General features: G+C 38.3%; 1 protein-coding gene across 1 annotated transcript; it reads left to right on the forward strand.

Moving 5' to 3' along the window:
* Window positions 1-2576: 2576 nt before the first annotated feature.
* Window positions 2577-5638, forward strand: LOC120089835 (polyphenol oxidase, chloroplastic-like). The gene is made up of 2 exons (XM_039047241.2): window positions 2577-3616; window positions 4613-5638. The coding sequence occupies exons 1-2, from the start codon at window positions 2695-2697 to the stop codon at window positions 5458-5460; spliced, it is 1770 nt and encodes a 589-aa protein (XP_038903169.2). The 5' UTR covers window positions 2577-2694; the 3' UTR covers window positions 5461-5638.
* The last annotated feature ends 19196 nt before the right edge of the window (window positions 5639-24834 follow it).

Genomic DNA, 24834 nt, shown 5'->3' on the forward strand with positions numbered 1-24834 from the left:
ATCGCCGTTCTTCATTTACTCTATCGTTTGTCTATGTCATTCATCACAAATCACCTCTCATGGAAAGAAAATGTTGAATTTGTAGTTTCATTTTCAACATGATTTTGCACCATCTTGTCATATTGAATTTTGTTATTTTGAAATAGATCCAAACATAAAAATTGAAGACTAAGCTATTAATTTTAACCCATCAACTAATATTACATTTATATGTAATTGTGTTAATATCAAACTTATTCAAATAGATCAACTAGTAGGCAATTATTGTACCTATATGAATTATTGAACTCTTTATCTAACTTCATTTGCCAAGTTGGAAGGGGGAGAAAAATCACAATTTTCAACCACTTTTGAAGTTTAGAAATTTAAATTATCGAATACCTAAGTTGTCTTATTTTTTCTTTTCTTCTTTTTAAGTACAATAATTTCGAAATAAAAGATTGAACTTCTGATTTCAAAAAGATAATATTAAATTCCTCTATATTAGTTGGCAATGATATAAATAGTTTATATATCTTTTAAAAATTATAAAGTATTGTTACGTTTTTAATGTGAAATTTTTAATATAGAATATATGTCAATTATGTTAAATTATTTTAACAGATACCAACTCGCTTCTCTCATTCAATATGATAGGGAAATAGATGCCTGTGTAATTATTATATATTCGTACAAGATGCCTAATTAACAAGTAATAACTGAACTTTTTTCCAACCTTCATTACGCACGTTGGAAGAAGAAGAAAAAATCCCAATTTATAAGAGACACTTATTCAAAAGTTGATTGTTCAACTAAATTTACATTTTACACGTTGGCAACTCCTATCATCAAGACGAAACTCAAGTACCAAAATTTTAAGATAACGCGGAGAAAAGGTTCAACACCATGACTCTTCTTTTCTTCATTTTATTTCAATTTTTCAGAAGAATACAAGAATGGAAAATGAAATTAATATGGGAGTATCTACTGCATGTTAAACATTATTAGCGATAATGTTATGTATTCTACAGAACATTTAACATGTATAAATATCAAATAAAAATAACATAACTCAGTTCGATGAATACCACTTACATCTGGGAGCAGTGTGTCTAGAAATGATAATTTCACTAGTATAGATAATAAACAATTACCATGTAGTACTTTTCTATAATGACAACATGATTACAGTGATCTTTAAAGCTTAAACACTCAACTATTTACATAGGTTTCTCATAGATGTGAGATTCCCTATTAGTGACTTAGGCTCTCCCTAAGTAGTAATACTAGTGAAGGGCTTTTTAGGCTTCCCCTAAGATCGAGACTTCCTCTCGGCTAGACTTAAGCTCCCCTTTAAGTCACGAGACTCTTTCTCACTAGAATTTTATATTTCCTTCTCGAGCAAAGACCACTTTACTCGTTTGGCTTAGGTTTCCCTAAGCTTGAGAATCCCTTCTCAAAAAATCTACTGATGAAGCAAACAAATAACTGGAGTATGTCTCTAAACTTACAACAAAAAAATCTTCGATGCCTTCAAAGATTGACACACCACTTGTGATCACAGAAACACTTCACAAGAAAAAAACACTTGATATCTTTCGTGAAAATGGTCAACCCAAAACAAAAGTCTAAGAGTTTTTAAATATGCACAACAGACACACAAATGAGTAACTCTAACTTCCAAAACATTTGCATACCCAAAAGGCAAGAGATTTTCAAAAATACTGCAGATAGGATTTTCCAAATAAGGAAAATATTTTTCAGAAATAGCATTTCCAGAAACACATCCCTTTGTCAGATACACCGAATACAAAGACAACATGAGAGACATCTGTCAAACTTAAAAAAAGATTGTCAACACACAATTTTTGGCCAAAAAAAACGATCAAATGATAGATTAACCTTAAAATTTGTGTTAAAATATTGTTTGATTTAATTTTTAAAATAAGGTTTTGTAGAATCTTTTCAATTTCTTCATTCTTCTCTCAATATCGTTGTATACTTCTCTTTAGATCTCTCTCTTACTATCTTCTTTCTTTAGATTCATTCTCTATACTTCATCCTTAACAATGACAAATCCTCTTTTCACTATATTTCTCCTCTGACAATGATAACAGTTAAAATAAGTTGAGTTGTTTATTCTTCCTCTACATTTTTTTAAACACCAAATGAACCAAATGTAGAGAATAAATAGAGCAAGAAATGAACTAAAATGAGAGCAAGGGCGAGAAAGTTTGCTAGAAAAGGAGCTAAAAAGTTAGCAAAACAAGAGAAAGAACAAGAAATTGTGTTAAAACTAGAAACAAATGAGAGGGAGAGTAAGAAAGCTATAAGAGTTGGATCTAAATTTTACTATATTTGTAATTTTCGCATTGTGCTATACTTGCTAATATTTCGAATCTAATTACTATATATTTACAACTTCTCCAAACCAATTGGTAATTTGAGAAGTAGCTCATCTATCTTATAAGAAATGGGAGGTTCCTTATTTTTTTTTGAAACAAGTAAAAAATTATAAAATCTTATTTTGAAAAACTTATTCAAAGTTTTCGTCTAAGTCTTTTAAGTAACCATCAAACTTTCCCATTGATAAAAACAATTCAACATTTTAGTTCATATTAAGATAAGTCATTTGTTCTTTTTTTGATTATAAATACAACACAAACGAGTGGCATTAGAAGTAAACCAAACTTTTGAGCCAAAAACGTCTACCCTATGGCTTCTCTATCCCATCCACCATCTCTCACCACATATTTCCCATCATCCAATTCCTTTCTCCCAAAAACAAAAACCCTTCCCAATAACATTACTCCTCGTATAATCTCATGTAACACTGTCAATCACAATGACCAAAATACCCCCAAACCCAAAATTGATAGAAGAGACATTCTCGTTGGCCTTAGCGGACTCTACGGAGCTTCAACTCTCTACAAAAATTCCAATTTTGCCCTCGCCGCACCCATCCAAACCCCCAACATCAGCAAGTGTGGCCCAGCAGACCTGCCACCTGGCGCCGATTCAACCAACTGCTGTCCACCACCCGCCACCAGAATCCTCGACTTCCAGCCACCGGCACAAGAAAAATTACGGGTCCGACCAGCCGCCCATTTAGTCGACAAAAACTACATAGAAAAATATAAAAAAGCCGTTGAGTTAATGAAAGCACTGCCAGAAAATGACCCACGTAGCTTTACTCAACAAGCAAACGTTCACTGTGCTTATTGTAATGGAGCGTACGATCAAGTTGGGTTTCCGGTTGAGGTTCAAGTTCATAATTCGTGGCTGTTTTTTCCATTCCATAGATTATATCTTTACTTTCATGAGAAGATATTGGGGGAATTGATCGGGGATCCAAATTTTGCTTTGCCATTTTGGAATTATGATGCTCCAGGAGGAATGAGAATGCCGGAGATGTATGCGGAGGAGAAATCTTCGCTTTATGATGAACTACGGAATGAAAATCATGTGCCGCCAAGATTGGTGGATTTGGATTTCGGTCGAGTTGATCCTAATATTGGTGATGATGCGCAGATTAGGAGTAATCTTAGTATTATGTATCGGCAGATGGTTTCTAACAGTCGTACGCCTTCGCTGTTTTTCGGTAGCGCCTATAGAGCGGGTGACGAGCCATCACCAGGTAAATTGATCATGCTTTGGTATTGATCGTCCTGATTTTTTCTTTTAAATATTTAGATCTTGTTTTAATTCATGGTTTTGGTGAGATTTTGGTCTGAACTATCAAAATGTTTGTTTTAATACATGTAGTGGAATTTTTAAATATGGGTTTTCAACATAGTGTTAGGAAGTTTCAATGTCTAATCATTTTCTGTTATACTTTGTATCATTTAATTTTAGTCTTAGCTAGAAATAATTTATTTGGTTAACTTTTTCTTTGATTGAACTTCCAAAATTAAGGAGAAAACTTGGGTGTTGTTTGACCATGCATCTTTATGCAATCCAAGTAGTTACCTAATACAAATTTGTCATATAATATTATTATTATTATTTTTAAGATAAGGGCAAATATGTATGCAATCTAAATAAAATATATCGGAGGGTTTAAGTTGATCAAATTATAAAATTTCAGAGTTAGGATTTAGGATTTAAGGGTATAAATTGGAAAAAAAAAGGAGTCGATGATGTGGCCAATTCAAATAATTGATTGTATCAATTTGAACTCCAAACTAATAATTGTATCAATTTAGATACCGAACTTTTATAAATGTATTAATTTGAACTCAAATAAATTATTTGGATATACTTATAAAAATTTATGGTTTAAATTTATATTTGAAAAGAAAAGAGTCGATGATGTGGCCAACTCAAATAAGTTACGTACTTGGCCAAAGAGTTAAAATAATGAGAAGTAGAGTTGTGGTCGAAGGAATTTGTGTCCCATGACTAACAAATATCAATTTTATGCTTGTTTAATTCCTCGAACTTTACAACTTCATTCTTTACTCTACACACTTGGTGTTGAATTAGAATACATGTATGTTTGGTAACCGTTCATATGAATTTGATGTACATTTCTCTCATAGATCTAAAGATGAATAAGGTGATATTGTGACTAACTTTTTCATTTGGATATGGTGATGATGAATGAATTAACTTACTACACACAAAATGACAGGTGGTGGGTCAATAGAGAACATTCCACACGGTCCGGTTCACGTATGGTGCGGCGACAACAACGAACCCAACGGTGAGAACATGGGAAACTTCTACTCCGCCGCCAGAGATCCCATTTTTTACGCCCACCACTCCAACATCGACCGCCTTTGGTCTGTTTGGAAGACCCTCGGCGGCCGACGACAAGACCTCCAAAACCCCGAATGGCTCAACACCTCTTTCATTTTCTACAACGAGAAAGCCGAAGCTGTCCGAGTTCGAGTTCGCCAGTCTCTCGACTCCAAAACCCTCGGCTACGTCTACCAAGACGTCGACGTCCCATGGCTCCAAACCCGCCCCACTCCTCGCCGAGCCCAAAAAACCGTCGCCAATAACAACATTATTCTCCCTTTTAGCATCGGCCCCGCCCTTGCTGCTGGCCCCTCCTCCAGCCGTGTGAGACCGGCTAACATCAAGTTCCCGATAACTGTAAAGTCGGCGGTTAGCGTGGAAGTGAAGAGGCCAAAGAAATCGAGGAGCAAGAAGGAGAAAGAGGAGGAAGAGGAGATTTTGGTAATTTATGGAATTGGATTTGATCCTAACCAAGGAATAAAATTCGATGTTTTTATTAACGACGAAGATGACAAAGAAATTAGACCTGATAATACTGAGTTTGCGGGCAGCTTTGTGAACGTACCACATAAGCTCGGGCACAAGAAGACGGTGAAGACCGGACTTAGGTTGGGAATAACTGAAATACTTGAAGATTTGGAAGCTGATGATGACGACAGCGTCAGGGTTACTATCGTTCCTAGGCTTGGAGCTGGGTTGTTCTCCATTGATGGGATTAAGATCGTATGTGATAAATAATTTTAACTCTTGGGATTATTGATAATTAGGGTTTAATTAAAGTGTATAATTAATTAAACCTTTATTTATTTGTGGTGTTTTTTTGTATTCAATAATTTGGGATAAGAGTGTTTTTTAAGACATTTTTAAGTCGTTTTGTTCAATAATTATTCCAAAGAACTTTTTATTTGATGCAAAACACCATTTTATTTTCTTCTTTTAAATCCTTTTGAATGGTCGTTATTTTTTGTCTTGAATGTAATCTTGATAATCATGTAACTCTAGTAATCAATCTAACGTCGTATTTTAGTTTGATAATCCTGGTGATATACTAATAAGAATAAATTTGAAATAATAAAAAAGAAAATCTACTTTTATGTTTTTTTTTTGCTATATTTGTAAATTTTGAAAAAAATCATTGTTAAATTTATAAATTTAATAATATTTTTTGCTACTTTTACAAGTGTCTCAGAAAAATAAGGACAAATTTTGGTAAATTCATAATGAGGCATGTGAAAAATTCAATCATATCCCAACTGTAATGCCTAATTTCAGCACAATCAAATGATGCAACAGGCTAGCACTTTAGATATTTGAATATGTTGAATGAGAAATTTTGGACCGATCGCAAATTGCCACGTCATTTACTAAATTAAGAACGAAATTCCAAATAATTGAATTCGAGACTAATTAGAAGTTGACATTTGTCCCAAATTGAAGTTGAGGACATAAATTGGCGAAGTCCGATGATGCAACATGTTTCCTTCGTAATCGTTGGATTGCATAAAATTACTTCGGTCCAATTTGATATTATTATTTGGGCTAAAAGTCCAATTTAGCCCATAAATAGGCTTAATTTGACCAAAATGTCAAATAAGGCCCAAATCCAATTAGTCAGGCCCATTGACCGACCAAGCCCAAACCCATGAATTCCAGCAAAGAACTCTATAAATAGCGGAGTTCTTTTCATTTGTGGAGGTCAGCAATTCTATACTCCAGAGAGCTTATAGGAAATTCTCTACAGTCAGAAGACTCCTTCACTCATGAAGCTGACCACGTCTGAAGACTGAATTCCTTCAAAGATACAAGCATTCTGAAGACTGGAGTCTTTTGAAGATGCAAGTATCCTGAAGACTGAAGTTCTTTGAAGATACAAACATTCTGACCATGCTTGAAGACTAAAGTCCTTTTGAAGATACAAGTAATTCTACATTCAGAGAGCCCAGAGAGAATTCATCAACAAGCAGAAGACTCTCAAGACTCTTGAAGCTACACTCCTAGAAGACAGAAGACCCTTGAAGACACAAACAATCTTCCAAGACTTCTACAAGAACGTTCGGTGCTTTCCTTCTTCAAGTCAAGTGCATCCACCCAACCGAGAGAGAATCAGAGGATCAAGTACTAGAGATCGAACCATATCACACCAAATCAACCTAAACATCAACACCAACTCAAGTTCAACTCCACGAAATAAGTTTCTCCGGAAGCCTCGTGCAAACACTAATTCTCCAAGAAGATCAACAAACCCTAAGGCCGATCATACAAGAAGATCAATAAGCCCAAAGGCCGATCATCTAAGAAAATCAACAAGTCGAAAGATCGATCCTCTAAGAAGATCAACAAGCCTAAAGGTCGATCATCCAAGAAGATCATCAAGCCCAAAGGCCAATCATCCAAGAAGATCGACAAGCCTAAAGGCCGATCACCCAAGAAGATCAACAAGCCCAAAAGTCGATCACCCAAGAAGATCAACAAGCCCAAAAGTCGATCACCCAAGAAGATCAACAAGCCCAAAGACCGATCACCCAAGAAGATCAATAAGCCCAAAGGTCGATCGTTCAAAATGATCAACTAGCTTAAAGTTTATAGTTTATTTTGAAAGCATCAAAATACTGTGTATTAGAGAATGTACTCACTTTCTACAAAATTAATACAAATACAAAGTTCAAATACCACGAAATAAATTTCTCTTGAAACCTTGTGCAAACAGAATCTATAATTGGTAGCAAGTCATTCATTTGCAATCAACCATTAGATTAGCAAATCATATATGGCAATCTTCTAGCCCTAATTGGTTATAATTTTTTGTTTTATTACCGTTAACCAATTGATTGACATCCTCTATTCATTCAAGCTTTTATAGTTTTTTCCTAAGTTAAATTATACTTATACTATATAAACAAGTATGTAAAGATGGGGTATTATGCAATGAATAATTCATTTCCTAGTTTTTTTTTTAAAACTTTCACATAATGTGATTGTTCTTTCTTATTTTCACTCGTGTTAATTTTTCAATTCAATTTTCTTGAAATCCTTTTCTCATAGAGTGAGGATTATGATGTGGAAGTTGTTCCATCACTTCCTTTCATCAGAGGCATATCACAATGTAATAGAAAAATCGATATGAAGAGTTTAGAAGAAGAGCTTATCTGTTAGTTTTCTGTTGTATGTTGTAACCACTAGCTCACCTTGAGTCCCCTTCTTTTGAAAATGTAAACCTACATATAAAAGAGAAGAAAATCAGAGTGAGAGAAGAGTGAGTTCAATCTGTAAAATCAAAGAAAAACAATGAAGTGATACTTTCCCTATTTTGCACATTGGACGTAGGCCTCTGGCTGAACCACTTAAACTCCTTGTGTTCTTCCTTTTTCTTTCCTAGCTATCTTCTTGTTCTTCTTTGCATCCTCTACTCGTTTCTGGTTTCATGCATGTAGGTGAATCTCTAAAGGCTTAAAGCTCGAATTCACCATTTCTTCTCCAAAACCCTCAAGAAACTCAGAAGTTCAAGGAAGGAAACTACTCTCGAAAAACCATCTCATTCACACTGTTTTCTTTCTCTGTCTGATTGACAAGCTAAAAAGAATAATCAGCTTTAGCTGATACGTGGCAGATAAGGGAGGCTAAAGAAAAACTTTCCTAAATCCACTATCTCGTTTATGTTGGGCTGAAACTTCAACATTGGAGTTGGGCTGATTACATTGATCAAGTTTGGGCCTACAAAAGAGAAAACATATTAGTTGTTTGGGCTACAAGTGGTATCAGAGCCAAGAAACAACCCAATTCTAGTCCAAGATTTGAATTCTTGCAGGAAAAGATCAGACACAATCAATCTTGAAATTTAAAAATGGCTACAACAAGATTAGAAATTGAAAAAATTGATGGGAAAACAGATTTTGAGTTGTGGAAAGCAAAAATTAAGGTAGTTTTGAGATAGCAAAAAACACTTTTGGCCATCATAGACCCAAAAAAGCTCCCTGAAACACTCACAGATGTAGACAAAGAAACAATAGAAGTAAATGCCTATGAAACTATTGTTTTAAATGTTATTGACAGTGTTATAAGGCAAATTATTGATCAGAAGACTGCCTATGATCTTTGGAACAAGTTGAATGAAATCTATCTCAATAAAGATCTTCCTAAAAATCTTTCTTGAGGGAAAGGTTCTTTACATACAGAATGGATGCTACAAAAGCCCTCATAGAAAATTTGAATGAATTCAAGAGGTTGTCATATGAATTCAGGTCAATGGGAGATAATATTGGAGAAGAGAATGAAGCCTTCATCCTATTAAATTCTCTTCCCGACTCGTTCAAGGACGTTAAAACAACAATGAAGTATGGTAGAGAGAAGATTACAACAGATGTAATCATTTCAGCAATTAGAGTCAGAGAGCTTGAATTACAAATGAATAAGAAAGATCAACAAGGAAGAGAAGAACTGTTTTCAAAGGGGAAAACAAAGAATAATGGGAAGGGTAAGTAGAATGGAGGTGATAAATCCAAGATAAAGTGTCATTTTAGTCGTAAATTGGGGCACATGAAGAAAGATTGCTACTCTTTGAAGAGAAAGTTAAATCAACTGAATAAATGAGGGAAATAGACAGAGGTAGCTGTGGGGAGAATTCCTTTGTATATTTAGATGCTTTGGCAGCAACTGATGAGTGTAGAAATCAGAACTCTATGGAAACCCAAGATTGGGTTATAGATTCTAGGTGTTCAGTCCATATGACACCATCTAAAAGGTGGTTTTGTACCTACAAGAAGTGGGATGGAGGACTGATTGACATGAGAAATAACAATACCTGTAAGGCTGTTGGCATTGGCTCTATTTCCTTAAAGTTACAGGATGGTATAGTGAAGCTCATTAGGAATGTGAGACATGTTCCTACCTTGGAGAGGAATCTCCTATCATTAGGGATGTTTGACTCCATTGGGTGTGAGTATAGAGGAGTTGGAGGCACTTTTGAGATAATTAAAGACTCAAAGGTGGTCTTAGTGGCTACTAAGATAAATGGCTTGTATGTCATTAAAGATGTTCAAATGACATGATCAACCTTAATGGCCTCAGATGAAGATCCTACAGAGGATGAGCTTTGGCACAAGAGACTATCTCATATTAGTGTGAAAGGGATGCAAGTTCTTTCAAAATAGGGAATTCTTCCTAAAGGTGTTGGAAATAGTTTGAAAATTTGTAAGCATTGCATTCTTGGAAAGGCAACTAGACAATGTTTTCCTAAAGGGCAGTATACTACCAAGGAGATACTTGAATATGTGCATTCTGATCTATGGGGTCTAACTCACTCTCTTTCACTTAGTGGAGCGAGGTATTTCCTTTCTTTTATTGATGATTTTTCAAGAAAGAGTTGGCTCTATTTTCTAAAACCTAAAAATGAAGTTTTTAGGAAATTTAAAGAATGGAAAACTTTGATTGAAAAACAAACCTCAAAACAGATAAAACACTTAAGAACTGACAATGGATTAGAGTTTTGTGGAGAAGAGTTTAACTTTTTTTTTATAGGGAAAATGGAATTATGAGGCATAAAACAGTGAGGTATACACCTCAACAAAATGGAGTTGCTGAGAGACTCAATAGAACAGTGCTTGAAAGAGTTAGGTGTCAGCTACCAAATGCTCTCTTGCTTGAGAAATACTGGGCAGAAGCTATGAACCCAAGCCCTAATTTCTTTACTCAAGTATGTTCCCTACTGAGACCACTGTGGTGAGTAGGTTTATGTGGAAATTAATGTGTAATTGTAGAGAAAATGGTGAAAAATTAGAAGAAAAATGTGAATTTGAAAGCTTGACTCTTGGGTAAAGCTTTGAAAATTTAGCTAATTGTAATCCATGCATTGGAAGCTAGAAAATTGGCTAAGTGTTGTTCCATGGGTTGGCCTTGCTCATTTTAAAGGTTATTTGGACGTTGAAGGAAGCCAAATGTGGCCAAGAGAAACGCATGTGGCAACCAGTGTCTTAATGGATTAACAAAACATGCGACAACCTCAAGTTACGCGAACATGGGCGTTGGGCATTGGAGGTGCGTGCGCAGGACGATCGAGTAGTAATGAACGGGCGCTGGACGATCGTGTAACAAATAAGTAGCACTACACGGTTTGGTATGCGATCGTGTAGTCGAGCGTCGGGCGATCGTATAGAAAATGTGCGAAGCCAAGCGATGGGGTAGGCGATCGTGTAGCACATACATGACGCAAGACGAGGCGAAGGATTACGCTAAATGATAGTGCTATGCGCTAGACGATGGGCATCGGTGCTACACGATGAGCAAGAGCTATGCGATAGATTGTGTGCTATGCGATAGGCGCAGACACTATGCGATGGTGCTATGCGGTAGCAGTACTAGATGATGAGCTAGGCGATGAGAGAAGCCATGGTGGACACATGGTGAAACGTCTTGCGTTGTCAAGGCTTGTGGTACATAAGGTTGTTATGCGTTGGTGATATGCTATGTGTCGAGGGCATCTGAGGGCATGTGGGTGCATAGGACAAGGCTAATACTATGCGTTGGCGTTGAACGCATGGTGTGAACTATGTGATATGCTATATGCGTTGGACATCCGAGGGCATGTGGGCGCATAGGACAAGGCTAATAGTATGCGTTAGAAGAGTGTTGGTCATTATCCTAGTTGAGTGCATAGAGAAAAGGTAAGCCATGCGAAAGAGAAGGATATTTGGCAAAAGATGAGCCTTGCAAGCATCTAGCATATGTGACCAAGTTATGTCAATTGGATGCACAAGGTAAGATTGAATGAACGCATTTTTTATGTTGGATGAATGCATTTGAGGTTGAATGAATGCATGTATGGTTGGATGGATGCATTTTTGGTTAGATGGATGCATTCGTGGTTGGATGGACGCATTTGCCAAGATGGCTTGCGATCATGAGAGTGTGGAATGCGCCGATGTTGATGCTAAATCATCCGGACATGTGGCTTGTTGGGGAGAAATCTTGGGCCTTAAACAAATGAGGTGGATGCACAAGAAGACATGCAAATTTAAACATTATGTGTTGACTAAGGAAGAGAAGGACACCTTATATTGTGATGGCATGAAGGTTGCGTCGATAGTGTGTGGAAAAGACACTTGGACATGCGACTAAGTAGAAGGTGTCGGCCTTGGAGAGATTTTGGATGCCTATAAATAGGGCCAAGGACTTCTCTTCAGATCATAACTCAAATTCACTTCAAAGAAAATTAAGAAGAGTGTATGAAGGCTAATTGTAAGGAAATTATATGTTGATGAAAGAACGCATGTGTTGGTACCAAAATCATGCGTCGGTCATAAAGTTTCAAGAGAAGGAGATGCTGTCAGACAGTGAAGTCTGGAAATAGCATCAATTTGGGACAAGGATATCTCCCATCATACTCATGCATTTAGAGTGATTCTAAAGCCACCTGAAAGCTCTGTGAGTCTAGTTTTCAGGGTAGGGCTGCTGAAGAAGAAGCTCCAAGGAATCAGGCTGGAAAGTGAGGAAACGATAGAAGGGCAAGCTTTCAAGAAGCTTAGGCTAGTCTTGGGGATTTAATGATTTTGGCCAAACCATGAGGAGTTCTAAGCTAAGATGTTAAGGTAAGCTTCCTGAGACATTGTAGAGCATGTTTATAGAACGAAGTATCTCAAGATAAGGCATAGAACTATGAGTAATCTGAGCTTTAAATTGAATCTGGATCTTAGGGTTCAAAAGGGAGCCCGAGGTAACCAAGGAACTTCTGGAGAGAAAAGTTCCTAAACGACCAAGATGAGTGACTAAATATTTGACTAAATATTTACAATGTTTTAAAGAAACCATGTTTTAAAGAAAGATTATTCTCATGCTAGCTAGTTTTACAAAGTAATTTCCAAGTATAACATGAGTTATATTTTAAACGCATGCCATGTATGACTGTTTATTGAAAAACTATTTATGTGTGTTTAAATACACCAAGCATGCGTTAGTATCTTTAAAGACATGACTTCTATGCGGTATGCTTTACATGCTTTATAGAGAAAGTCATTTTATGACTAGTTTTACTTGAAACTAGATACTGAAGGATATTTGAGAAGGTATCTGACCAACTCAATACCGAAGGAAATTTGAGAAGGTATCCGAGCAGCTCGATACTGAAGGACAAGTTTTGAGAAGATATCTAAGCAAAAGTACCTAAGGTATGACGGTACTTAGTATGTCCACGTGCACATAGGTAGTTAAAGTTAGAGATTGAGCAAAAGGGTTCTCTCTTGACTAGCAGTTGACGTTGGGATTTAACCACAGTAGGGTTATTTTCAACTAAGGAACAATTTTAATGTTTTCTGATAAAAACGGCTTTATATGCTTTATGCTTGGAAAATGTTTATACTGCAGTACAAGGTTACTGTAGGAATTTATATTCCAGTTTAATCTCTTTATTGAGACTTTTGCATGAGAATCAGTTTTCTTTCTCAAGTCACTCATTGGGCTAGCAAGCTCACCCCATTTTCAAATGTTTTCTTTTTCCCCAGGTAGCGGTCAAATCCTCAGGAGATAGCTCTGCATCTGCTCTACTACTAAAGGACAAAGATATTGTAACCCGTCAGTTAAGTGGTTACTATAAATATTATACACATGTTACAGTTGTTCATATAGGGACTAAGGTTTTGGGCATCGAGACTTGTGAAATTAGTAATGTAATCACTCTAAATATGTTGTGTTTTTTTAAACTTAATGAATTTTGCCTAAGAGGTATCCACTGTGTATGAGTTACATGGTTGTATCAGAGATTTCCACTAAAGTTATTAGGCAGTAAGTGTCAACAAAAGGGTTGATAACTGCTACAGTCATATCTTTTCCTAGGCTGAGAGAGTAGTTAGGGATGAGGTGTGACAGCTTGGTATCAGAGCATAAGTTTCTAGGAAAGTTGAGGAATTAGTTTATACCAGCTTAGTATCAAAGCATAAGTTCTGGGAAGGTTAAAGAGTTAATTGATACCTGTTGGTATCAAAGCATGAGATTTTGAGTGAAAGAGAGAGTTCATGCATTAGATTAAGTCCCATAAGAAAGTCTCTAAATGTGTACTTAATAACCAGGCAAAGATGTCGAGGAAAAGTGGCAGGCTGAGTAGGTAAACTGAGGAGAGGAATGTTGACCCTACCAGTGGAGGCCCTGAAGTTAGATAGGACCTAGACCCGAAGGGGAAGAGAGTTAGAGACCCAGTAGGGCAAGAAACGACTTCTGCAAATGAGTCGAGTGCCTCACGAGTAGATGTAGATCTCCAGATGAAGGATCGAGTATTTGATAGAATTGGCCAGAGATTGGCGGCGAGTGTAGGATCAATTCAGACCAATCGGGGAAAGAAATTTGGCATCGAGAGGCTGAAAGCCTTAGGGGCCACAACGTTCGATGGAGCCACAGATCCAGTAGATGCTGAGGTCTAGTTGGACTTGATTGAGAAATTTTTTAATGTTATGAGATGCCCTGTGGTTAGATTAGTGGCATTCTTGCTGCAGAAAAGGGTTGAGGAATGGTGGAAAGTGATAGAGGCCAGAAGAAGCAGTTCAGAAACTATGACTTGGCCTGAGTTCAGACAAGTATTTGAGGATAAATACTACCCTAGTGCTTTTAAAGAAGCAAAGAGGGAGGAGTTTCTTAGGCTAACTCAGGGATCGATGACGGTTGCTGAGTACGAGCAAATATTTACAGAGTTATCTCAGTATGCCCTTCCGATCATTTCGGAAGAGAAAGAGAGATGCAGAAGATTTGAGAATGTTCTAAGAAGAAAGATACGTACACCCGTTACCTCTACAGCTAATTGGGTGAATTTCACTCAGTTAGTTGAGACCGCTATTAGAGTTGAGCAGAGTGTAGCGAGGGTAGATATACTCTAGCCAGGTGCGGAACAGTTCAGGACGCCTGGAGAAACGAGCTAATAGGGTTCAAGTCGAAAGTGGTCAAGACCTGCAGCTGGACCGAGTGGTAAATCGGTACGAAGTCGTGCTAGTGAGTCAGTAGCTAGTACAAGGAAGAGACCACTATGCGAAAACTGTGTTAAGTGCCATACAGAAGTATGTTATGGCAACAGGAATGTTTGTTTCCAGTATGGATAATGGGGCACTTCAAGAAAGATTGTCCCTAACTAGGTTATGGAACACAGGGTAAACAAAGAGAAGTTACCCAGGTTGTAGACCAACCTAGAGCGACCGGAGCCAGAGGTAAGGGATCTGGTGCAGCTAAGCAGAAAGGGGTAGCTAGACGACCCCACAACAACAGCAACAGCAGCAGCAGCAGGGTAGAGTATACGCTGTGACACACTAGGAAGTGAAAGAGGCTCCAGATGTCGTAACTGGTATGATAACTTTATGTAATCAGTCCGCTTATGCATTATTTAATCCTGGTGCTACGCATTCATTCATATCTGGCATGTGTGCATTATATATAGATAGAGTGCTTGAGCATATGAACGAGGATTTGTTTATCTGTACGCCTGTAGGAGATATCTTAGTTGTACATGAGTATTACAGGAATTGTGAAGTAATTCTTAGGAATTAGAGTTTATGGGTTGACTTGATTCCACTAGAGTTACTAAAGTTTGATTTTATCTTAGGCATGGATTTCCAAAGTAAACACTATGCCATTGTGGGTTGTTTTAAGAAAGAAATAGTGTTTAAGAAACCAAGTGAAAAAAAGATAACTCTGGTAGGAAGTAAAAGAATACTTCCAAGAAGTTTAATATCAGCAGTGAAGGTTAGGAAGCTGCTGAGTAAGGGATATGAAGCTTATTTAGCCTATGTAGCAGTTTCATAGGATAGGAAGTGGAGACGTGAGAATGTACCTGTGGTACAAGAATTCTTACATGCGTTCCCTGAAGAGTTACCAAGCTTACCACCTGACAGGGAAATAGAGTTTACTATTGAGTTAGTTCCAGGTACAACACCTATATCCCAGGCACCATATAGGATGGCACCGACAGAACTAAAGGAGTTAAAAGTTCAGTTACAGGAACTTGTGGATAAGGGGTATATTAGACCCAGTGTGTCATCTTGGGGAGCGCCAGTCTTGTTTGTCAAGAAGAAAGATGGTACTCTCAGATTATGTATAGACTATAGACAATTGAACAAGGTGACCATTAAGAATAAGTACCCATTTCCTCGTATAGATGATCTCTTCGATCTGTGAAAAAAGCTACGGTGTTCTCTAAGATAGATTTGAGATCAGGTTATCACCAATTGAAGGTGAAGGAAACAGATGTTCCAAAGACTACTTTTAGAACTAGGTATGGACATTATGAGTTCCTAATAATGCCGTTTGGATTGACGCATGCTCATGCGGTATTTATAGACTTGATGAATAGGATATTTCATCTTTATCTGGATCAGTTTGTGATAGTTTTCACAGACGATATACTAGTATATTCTAGTAGTGCAGAAAAGCACAAGGAACATCTGAGGCAACAAATGCTAAAGGAAAAGAAGTTATATGCCAAGTTTAGTAAGTGTGATTTTTGGTTAAACCAAGTCGTATTCCTTGGGCATATAGTTTCAGCTGACGAAGTTAGCATAGATTCCAAAGAAATCGAAGCAATAGTCAACTGGGAACGACCCATGACTGTAACAAAAGTACGCAGTTTTCTAGGTTTAGCAGGTTATTACAGGAGATTCGTGGAGGGCTTTTCTAAAATAGCTCTACCATTGACAAACCAGACCAAAAAAGATGTGAAGTTTGAATGGTCGCCAGAATGCGAGCACAATTTTCAAGAGTTGAAACAAAGGTTAGTGTCAGCATCAGTGTTAACTTTACCTACACTAGGTAAAGAGTTTGAGGTTTATTGTGATGCATCCCGACAAGGGTTAGGATGTGTGCTGATGCAGAAAGGAAAGGTAGTAGCCTATGCTTCTCGTCAGTTAAAGAAGCATGAATGTAACTACCCTACGCACGATTTAGAGTTAGCAGCAGTTGTGTTGGCTCTAAAGTTGTGGAGACATTACCTGTTTGATGAATGTTGTCATATATTCACTGATCATAAAAGTTTGAAGTATATCTTTGATCAGAAAAAGCTCAACTTGAGACAGAGAAGATGGATCGAGTTGATCAAAGATTATGACTGTACAATTGATTACCACCTAGGTAAAGCAAATATGGTGGCTGATGCTCTAAGTCGAAAGACCAGATCAGCCAAAGCTGTTATCTGTTCAATGAAAGGTGTACTGATACATGAGTTGTATAATACTAAGGCATCATTATCAGTTGGTCAAACAGGAGGTTTACTAGCTTCATTTCAAGTACGTCCTACTCTCGTAGAAGATATTCTATGTGAATAGTTAAAAGATTCTGATCTTCAGAAGTTAGCTGAAAAAGTAGGTAAAGGGCTAAGGACGGACGACCAGTTAAGAGCAAACAAAGTGCTATTAAAAGAAGGTAGGGTATGTGTACCTAATAACTTAGCACTTAAACAGGCTATTCTAGAAGAGGAACATAGTTCGGCTTATGCTATGCATCCAGGCAGTACAAGATGTACATAACATTAAAGAGATTGTACTGGTGGCTTGGTATGAAAAGAGAAATAGCAGAGTATGTTGATAGATGTTTAGTGTGTCAACAAGTTAAGCCAGAAAGATAGAGGCCAGCAGGATTGCTTAATCCACTCCCAGTACCAGAGTGGAAATGAGATTATGTTATGATGGATTTCCTGTTTGATTTACCTAGGACACCAACGAGCTATGATGATATATGGGTAATTATGGATAGATTGACAAAGACAGCTAAGTTTTTACTTGTTAAAGTTACTTTTACCCTAGACCAATTAGCTAAGCTGTATGTTGATCAAATTATGAGTCAGTTTGGGGCTCTAGTTTCAAATGTAACAGATCGAGATTCCAAGTTTACATCGAAGTTTTGGCCTAGCTTACAGAAAGCTATGGGTACCAAGTTATATTTCAGTAAAGCTTTTCATCCACAGATGGATGGTCAGTCTAAATGGACGATTAGACACTAGAGGACATGTTGAGAGAATGTGTATTGCAGTACAAGGGCAGTTTGGATACGCATCTGTCGTTGATCGAATTTGCATATAACAACAGTTACCATTTGAGTATCAGAATGGCACCGTATGAGGCACTATACGGAAGACCACGTAGAACTCTGATATGTTGGAATGAGGTCGGTGAAAGGAAATTACTATGCCCAAAACTTGTTCAGCAGACATCATACAGTGTTAAGATTATAAGAGAAAATCTTAAGACAACTTGAGACAGGAAAAAGAGTTATGCCAATAAGCGGAGAAGAGAATTGGAATTTGAAGTTGGTGATAAAGTATTTCTTAAGTTGTCTCTGTGGAAAGGAATACTCAGGTTTGGTAGATGATGACAGGAAATTAGATGTTAATTACTCGATAAATCAAATCCCTTGGACGCAATATGCGATGCATGTTCTTAAGGTATACGTTGATAGTCATGCGTTGATGGTCATGCGTTGGAATAAATATGTGCCAACAAATGTATGCGATGACCATGCGTCCTGTCACAAGTTTTCTTGCACTCACGCCAAGTATAACACGAACTCAAGTTTCTCGGGTGATCCAAGGTCGAATTCAGGGACTTGTAGCAAAACGAGTGTGGTGATTGTGCATGCGGCGGTTGAATAAAAGAATGATGGGGAGGTTTCTAAGCTAACACTACTCCTACTCCTAGCTAACAGACAACGCAATGAGAATATGCATGAGAGGTAGAGACACGACAACTCTTGACATGAAACAAATGAATGGGAAAAATAGATAAAATGCGGAGATGTTTTCATTGCAATACTTAAGAGCGATCGCAAGGGCAACATTAGTCAATACAAGCCATGTGATCATGAAACCCACATACAATAGTAAACCACCTCTCGGTGCAAATGCTACGGCTTTTAATGCTAGAACGCATGCGATATATACGATAAGTCTACAGGGCCTACACATAAGCCTCTATTCCTATTTATGCGATGACAAAATGACATCCACACAAATAATGCGACCACATAATATCATTCCTATTCCTAGGGTGCATGCGATGCAGCTTAGCAAACGAAGCTTATCTCTAAGTTCCCCGTTCTTGCCTATGCAGTCCAATCTGCTCTCTCGAGTCTTAGATTTGTGTCTTTAGACTACTCTCCCAAGTATGCCTAAATGCTGAATGATGTGCTCATAGGACAAGGTAACCGCATTGACTTGGTTGAGGCAAGATTATTCCTATCTCTAGTGAACAATGCATGCATTGCTTAATGCGACCAACCACTTACCCTCCCGAGTAGTTGGTTGTTTCTGACTTTACTCATAGACAAGCATTGTGTTAGCCTATAGACAGGCGTTGTTGCAGCTTAACACTAAGAAAATAAGGTTACTCACACATTCACGCACCGCTCACCTCTCGGTGGTTTGCTACATGCTTCATATCCCTAATCCACATGACTAAGTATGTGATACCCAAGCAATCTCACTAAGTATTGCAATGAAAGTAACGATGCTAAGCAAAGAAGATGGAGATGGAGTCGAATGAAATAGAGAAATGCATTGAAAATAAATTGTATTAATTCCTTAATCACAAAATGTCATACAATACAATATGAGAAAAGAAAGAAAAATGATATGACCGGCTGGAAGCAAAGACTTGCTTCCAGCGGATGTGCGTCAAGGCTGTCGGTGGTGCCATGGATGGGCGATGGAGCTGACTCTCCTGAGATCTACCTCCGGTCGAAGGTTCCGATCATCACTTGGAATGGATGAAGGAGGTGAAGAACTCTCAAGCTTCTTCTCACGCATTTATCTGGATCACAAGGATCCGCCCTAGGTGAACCTCAGGCGAAATCCTCGGACAAGATGGAATTCTGCTCATCGGCTTCTTTATATAGAGCTTGGATCGCCGACAACATTAATGGACTCCTCTGATTCTGACATTCACGGCGTGTTAGTTCTTTCTGAATCCCTTCTGTCAATGACGTGGTAGGTGAAATTTCAACATCATCTTTTGATTTTTCTGAGGTAGATGCGTTGATGTGTTCATTCCACCCACCTTGCGTTGATTCCATTAGTATGCGTTATCGTGTAGCCGTAATCGTACAGTGACCGCATTTGCTTAATACTGCAACTCTACACGATGACCGCAATCACTTGAGAATCGCAACTCCTATGCGATGGACGCATACAACTTATTACCGTAACATCCATGCGTTGATCGAGCACGTTCGCTTTTGCGATGGGGAGTTTCTCCGCATGTGGTTGTCTATGCGGTGATCCGGCTTTCGCATTTGCGTCCACTTCCTGTGTTAGCTACAAAATAGACAATTGAACACATAATAACGCATAATAACGAGTTAGCTGAGATTCTTAATGCTGAACGCTACAAGTTCAATTTCTTGTGAATTCCTAACATAATTGCTGCATATTCTGCTTAACAACCCTCATAACTCTAAGTAAAAGGCCTAAGATGACATGCATTTCTGCATGTTATCAGTAGGAAAAGGAAGTTAAGCCCGGGGTATATTGGACCTTACGAGATAATAGAAAGAGTTGGCCCAATGGCGTATTGGTGATAATAGGCAGAAATGCACGTTATTACAGCGCAAAGTTATAAAACAATGCAGGATTGCGATGGTAAAAATATACAATATTGCGTCCAAAAGCATTAAATTCACAATATTGTGATCGCATGCATCCATCACATGAAAGCAACTAACTTATATATTTTTGTGCAGAAAATGTGTTGGCGCAAGGCAGAAATGCGATCCGAGGAAATTAACGTCCAAGCGCATTAAGAGATTGCGACCGCAAGGCTATGCGATCGTTTGTGCTCGCGAAAATCTGCTCTAGAAGGTGGCTGCATAGAGCCAGCGCATCAAGGTGGGTGCATCTGGGTGAAAGCTTAATAATTCACAATGGGACAGAAAACTGATGACGGTCGATTCTGAATTAAGTTGACAAGCCGTTAACGACCTACTGTAGCAAGTACATTCAACTTTTCAGTGACAAATATTCGGCGCATCAGACAGAGAATTAATGCCATCCCATCAATGGCATCATATGAAAGAAAAAATCTCTTCATCCTGAAGCTCTATAAATACCCAAGGCCACCTTCACTGAAGAAGTTCGACGAGTTCTTACAGTTAGCTTAGTTTTACAGAATTTTCCCTATAGATAGAAGTGGCCTTGTTCATAGTTTTTTCTTTCACTTAGAAGGCGGAAGCGAGATAAGGGAGATTACACCGAGAGATCGTCACGGTGAACTCAGAAGAGTGCTGGAGAGCGTCGAAATCACAGAGAGGGCCAACTCTTGCGGAAGCAAGAACATCTTTTGGGCAGAATAGAGATAAAATAGTGTAAAAGCCTTGGGAAGCAAAGAATTGCTACCAGGCTCTCTACCCTTATTTTCCATTGTCATTTTGTACTCTGAACCTATTTATAAAATGGAAATTACATCTTTATATCTGTCCACTCTATGTATATTACGCATGAGTAGCTAAATTTGTTGAATGGGTTGAGAAACACTTAGCTAGCATAACCTGGTTTTTTCATTTTATGTGATTATCTTGTATTATGTGTGCGCCATTCGCCCATTAGAGATACTCGGGAGGGTAGTCTAAGGATAGAATCTAGGCTTGGAAAAGTCAGATTAGAATCTAGGCTCGAGAGAGTCAGATTAGAACCACATAATCAAGAGATAGAAGCTTAGGAATAAGCTTTGTTTGCTATTAATGCATCGCATACACCCTAAAGATAGGATATGATTGTATGCGGTCGCCTTTTCCTTGTATGCACCGTAATCGCGTAGGCAAAAAGTAGAGACTTAGGAATAAGTTCTATAGACATTATCGCATTCATCGCATGCATCCTAAAATTAGGAGTTATCGCATTTGCATTGGAAAATGATTTGCTGTCGCATGAGTGTAGCATGATCGCATAGCTTGAACACATTCTCAGGAAATGCTAGCTAAAGACCTTCTCAACCCGTTCCTCCACATACTCAGTGTATCTATCGCATAATTACTCTTTCCTCAAATCTGCCGCATACTTTTTATACCTTAAACAACAAACCAACCAAACCATTGATTTAATTGTTACCGCAAAGAGATCTAAAATTACCATCACATATTGTCTTCCTTAGTCCCTATGTTCGACCCTGGGCTTACCAGGCAACTTAGTAGGATTTATACTTGGGTCTTGCTGAGAAAACTTGCTTGCACAACGCATATTCCTCCATCGCATTCTACACCATTATTTCATCACATAAAATAACGCATCAATAGGTTGGATTTACCTCCAGAGTTATCTTGTATCCATGGTGTGTTTCATGTGGCAATGCTAAAAAAGTATGTGCCAGATCCTACCCATGTGTTGTCTGAGCAACTAGTGTAGTTGAAAGAGAATTTGTCTTACGAAGAAGAACCAGTGGAGATTCTTGATAGAAAAGAACAAGTCTTAAGGAATAAGACAATACCATTGGTAAAGGTACTGTGGCGAAACCATAGCACTGAAGAAGCAACATGGGAAGCTGAAGAGAAAATAAGAAACAAGAATCCACAGTTGTTTAATTAATGGACTTGTAGCAAAATTTCGAGGACGAAATTTTCATAAGGGGGAGGTAAATGTGAACCCTGAGCCCTAATTTCTCTACTTGAGTATGTTCCCTACTGAGACTAGTGTGGTGAGTAGGTTGATGTGGAAATTAATGTGTAATTGCAGAGAAAATGGTGAAAAATTAGAAGAAAATTGTGAATTTGAAAGCTTGACTCTTGGGTAAATCTTGGAAAAATTGGCTAAGTGTAACCCATGAGTTGGAAGCTAGAAAAGTGGCTAAGTGTTGTTCCATGTGTTGGCCTTGCTCATTTTATAGGTTATTTGGACGTTGAAGGAAGCCAAAGTGTGGCCAAGAGAAATGCATGCGGTAGCCAGTGTCTTGAGGGATTAGCAAAACATGCGGCAACCTCAAGTTGCGCGAACATGGGCGTTGGGCGTTGGAGGTGCGCATGCGGGACGATCATGTAGTAATGAACGAGTACTGGATGATCATGTAACAATTGAGCAGCACTACACGATTGCTATGCGTTCGTGTAGGCAAGCATCGGGTGATCGTATAGAAAATGCACGAAGCCAAGCGATGCGGTAGGCAATCGTCTAGCAGATGCACGGCGCTAGACGAGGTGAAGGATCGTGCTAAACGATAGCGCTATACACTAGACGATAGCCGTGCTTCACTAGACAATGGGCATCAGCGCTACACGATGAGCAAGAATTGTGCGGCAGACTGTGTGCTATGTGTAGGCGCAGACGCTATGCGATGGTGCTATGCGGCAGCAGTACTAGACGATGAGCTAGGCGATGAGACAAGCCATGGTGGACGAATGGTGAAACATCTTTTGTTGCAATGCTTGCAGTATATAAGGTTGTTATGCGTTGGTGATGTGCTATGTGCCGATGACATTTGAGGGCATGTGGGTGCATAGGACAAGGCTAATACTATGCATTGGCATTGAACGCATGGTGTGAACTATGCGACTTGCTATATGCATTGGACATCCAAGGGCATGTGGGCACATAGGACAAGGCTAATACTGTACATTGGAAGAGTGTTGGTCATTATCCTAGTTTAGCGCATAGGGCAAAGGTAAGCCATGCGAAAGAAAGGGACATGCAGCCAAAGATGAGCCTTGCGAGCATCTAGCATATGTGACCAAGTAATGTCAATTGGATGCACAAGGTAAGATTGAATGAATGCATTTTTGATGTTGGATGAACGCATTTGAGCTTAAATGAACACATTTATGGTGGATGGACACATTTGTGGTTAGATGGATGCATTTTTGGTGGGATGGACGCATTTTCCAAGATGACTTGCGATCATGAGAGTGTGGAATGCGCCGATGGTGATGTTAAATCATCCGGACATGTGGCTTGTTGGGGAGAAATCTTGGGTCTTAAGCAAATGAGGTGGATGGACAAAAAGACATGCAAATTTAAGCATTATGTGTTGGCTAAGGAAGAGGAAGACACCTTAGATTGCGATGGCATAAAGGTTACGTCGATAATGTGGGGAAAAGACACTCGAACATGCGGCCAAGTAGGAGGTGTCAGCCTTGGAGAGATTTTGGATGCCGATAAATAGGGCCAAGGACTTCTCTTCAGATCATAACTCAAATTCACTTCAAAGAACATTAAGAAGAGTGTATGAAGGCTGATTGTGAGGAAACTATGCGTTGATGAAAGAACACATGCATTGGTAGGAAAACCATCCGTCGGTCATAAAGTTTCAAGAGGAAGAGATGCTGTCGGACAGTGAAGTCTGGAAATAGCATCAATCTGGGACGAGGATATCTCCCAGCATACTCGTGCATTTGGAGTGATTTCAAAGCCACCTAAAAGCTCCGCGAGTCTAGTTTTCAGGGTAGGGCTACCGAAGAAGAAGCTCAAGGGAATCGGGCTAAAATGTGAGGAAAAACAAAAGGGCAAGTTTTCAGGAAGCTTGGGTCAGTCTTGGGAATTTAATGATTTCGGCAAAACCACGAGGAGTTCTAAGCTAAGATTTTAAGGTAAGCTTCCTGAGACATTGTAGAGCATGTTTATAGAAGGAAATATCTCAAGATAAGACTTAGAATTATGAGTAATCTAAACTTTAAATTGAATCTGGATCTTAGGGTTCAGAAGGGAGCCCGAGGTAACTAAGGAATTTCTGGAGAGAAAAGTTCCTAAACGACCAAGATGAGTGACTAAATATTTATAATGTTTTAAAGAAACCATGTTTTAAAGAAATATTATTCTCATGCTAGATAGTTTTACAAAGTAATTTTCAAGCAAAACATGAGTTATATTTTAAACGCATGCTATGTATGACTGATTATTGAAAAACTATTTATGTGTGTTTAAATACACCAAGCATGCGTTAGTATCTTTAAAGACATGTTGACCAAGACTGTTCCTCAAAACAAACTTGGTCATTGTTTGGACCTCCTTGGGTTCAAGCTACCTGAAAAGGGTTAGCTCAAAGTCAGCTTAAAAGAAATAAGGAGGTTCACTTGATGCTTGCAAAGGTGGAGATTGTAACAGAAAAATCGAGATAAAGAGTTTAGAAGAAGAGCTTATCTGTTAGTTTTATGTTGTATGTTGTAACTACCAGCTCACCTTGAGCT

The sequence above is a fragment of the Benincasa hispida genome, chromosome 8, assembly GCF_027475165.1.
Source record: "Benincasa hispida cultivar pf3 chromosome 8, pf3_genome.v1.1, whole genome shotgun sequence".
In the NCBI taxonomy this organism is placed as follows: domain Eukaryota; kingdom Viridiplantae; phylum Streptophyta; class Magnoliopsida; order Cucurbitales; family Cucurbitaceae; genus Benincasa; species Benincasa hispida.

Bases quoted from the DNA above. Each gene is read 5' to 3' on its own strand.
- LOC120089835 (XM_039047241.2), top strand. From the start codon at position 2,695: ATGGCTTCTCTATCCCATCCACCATCTCTCACCACATATTTCCCATCA. The intron at 3,617-4,612 runs GTAAATTGATCA...ACAAAATGACAG, and splicing joins GGGTGACGAGCCATCACCAG to GTGGTGGGTCAATAGAGAAC.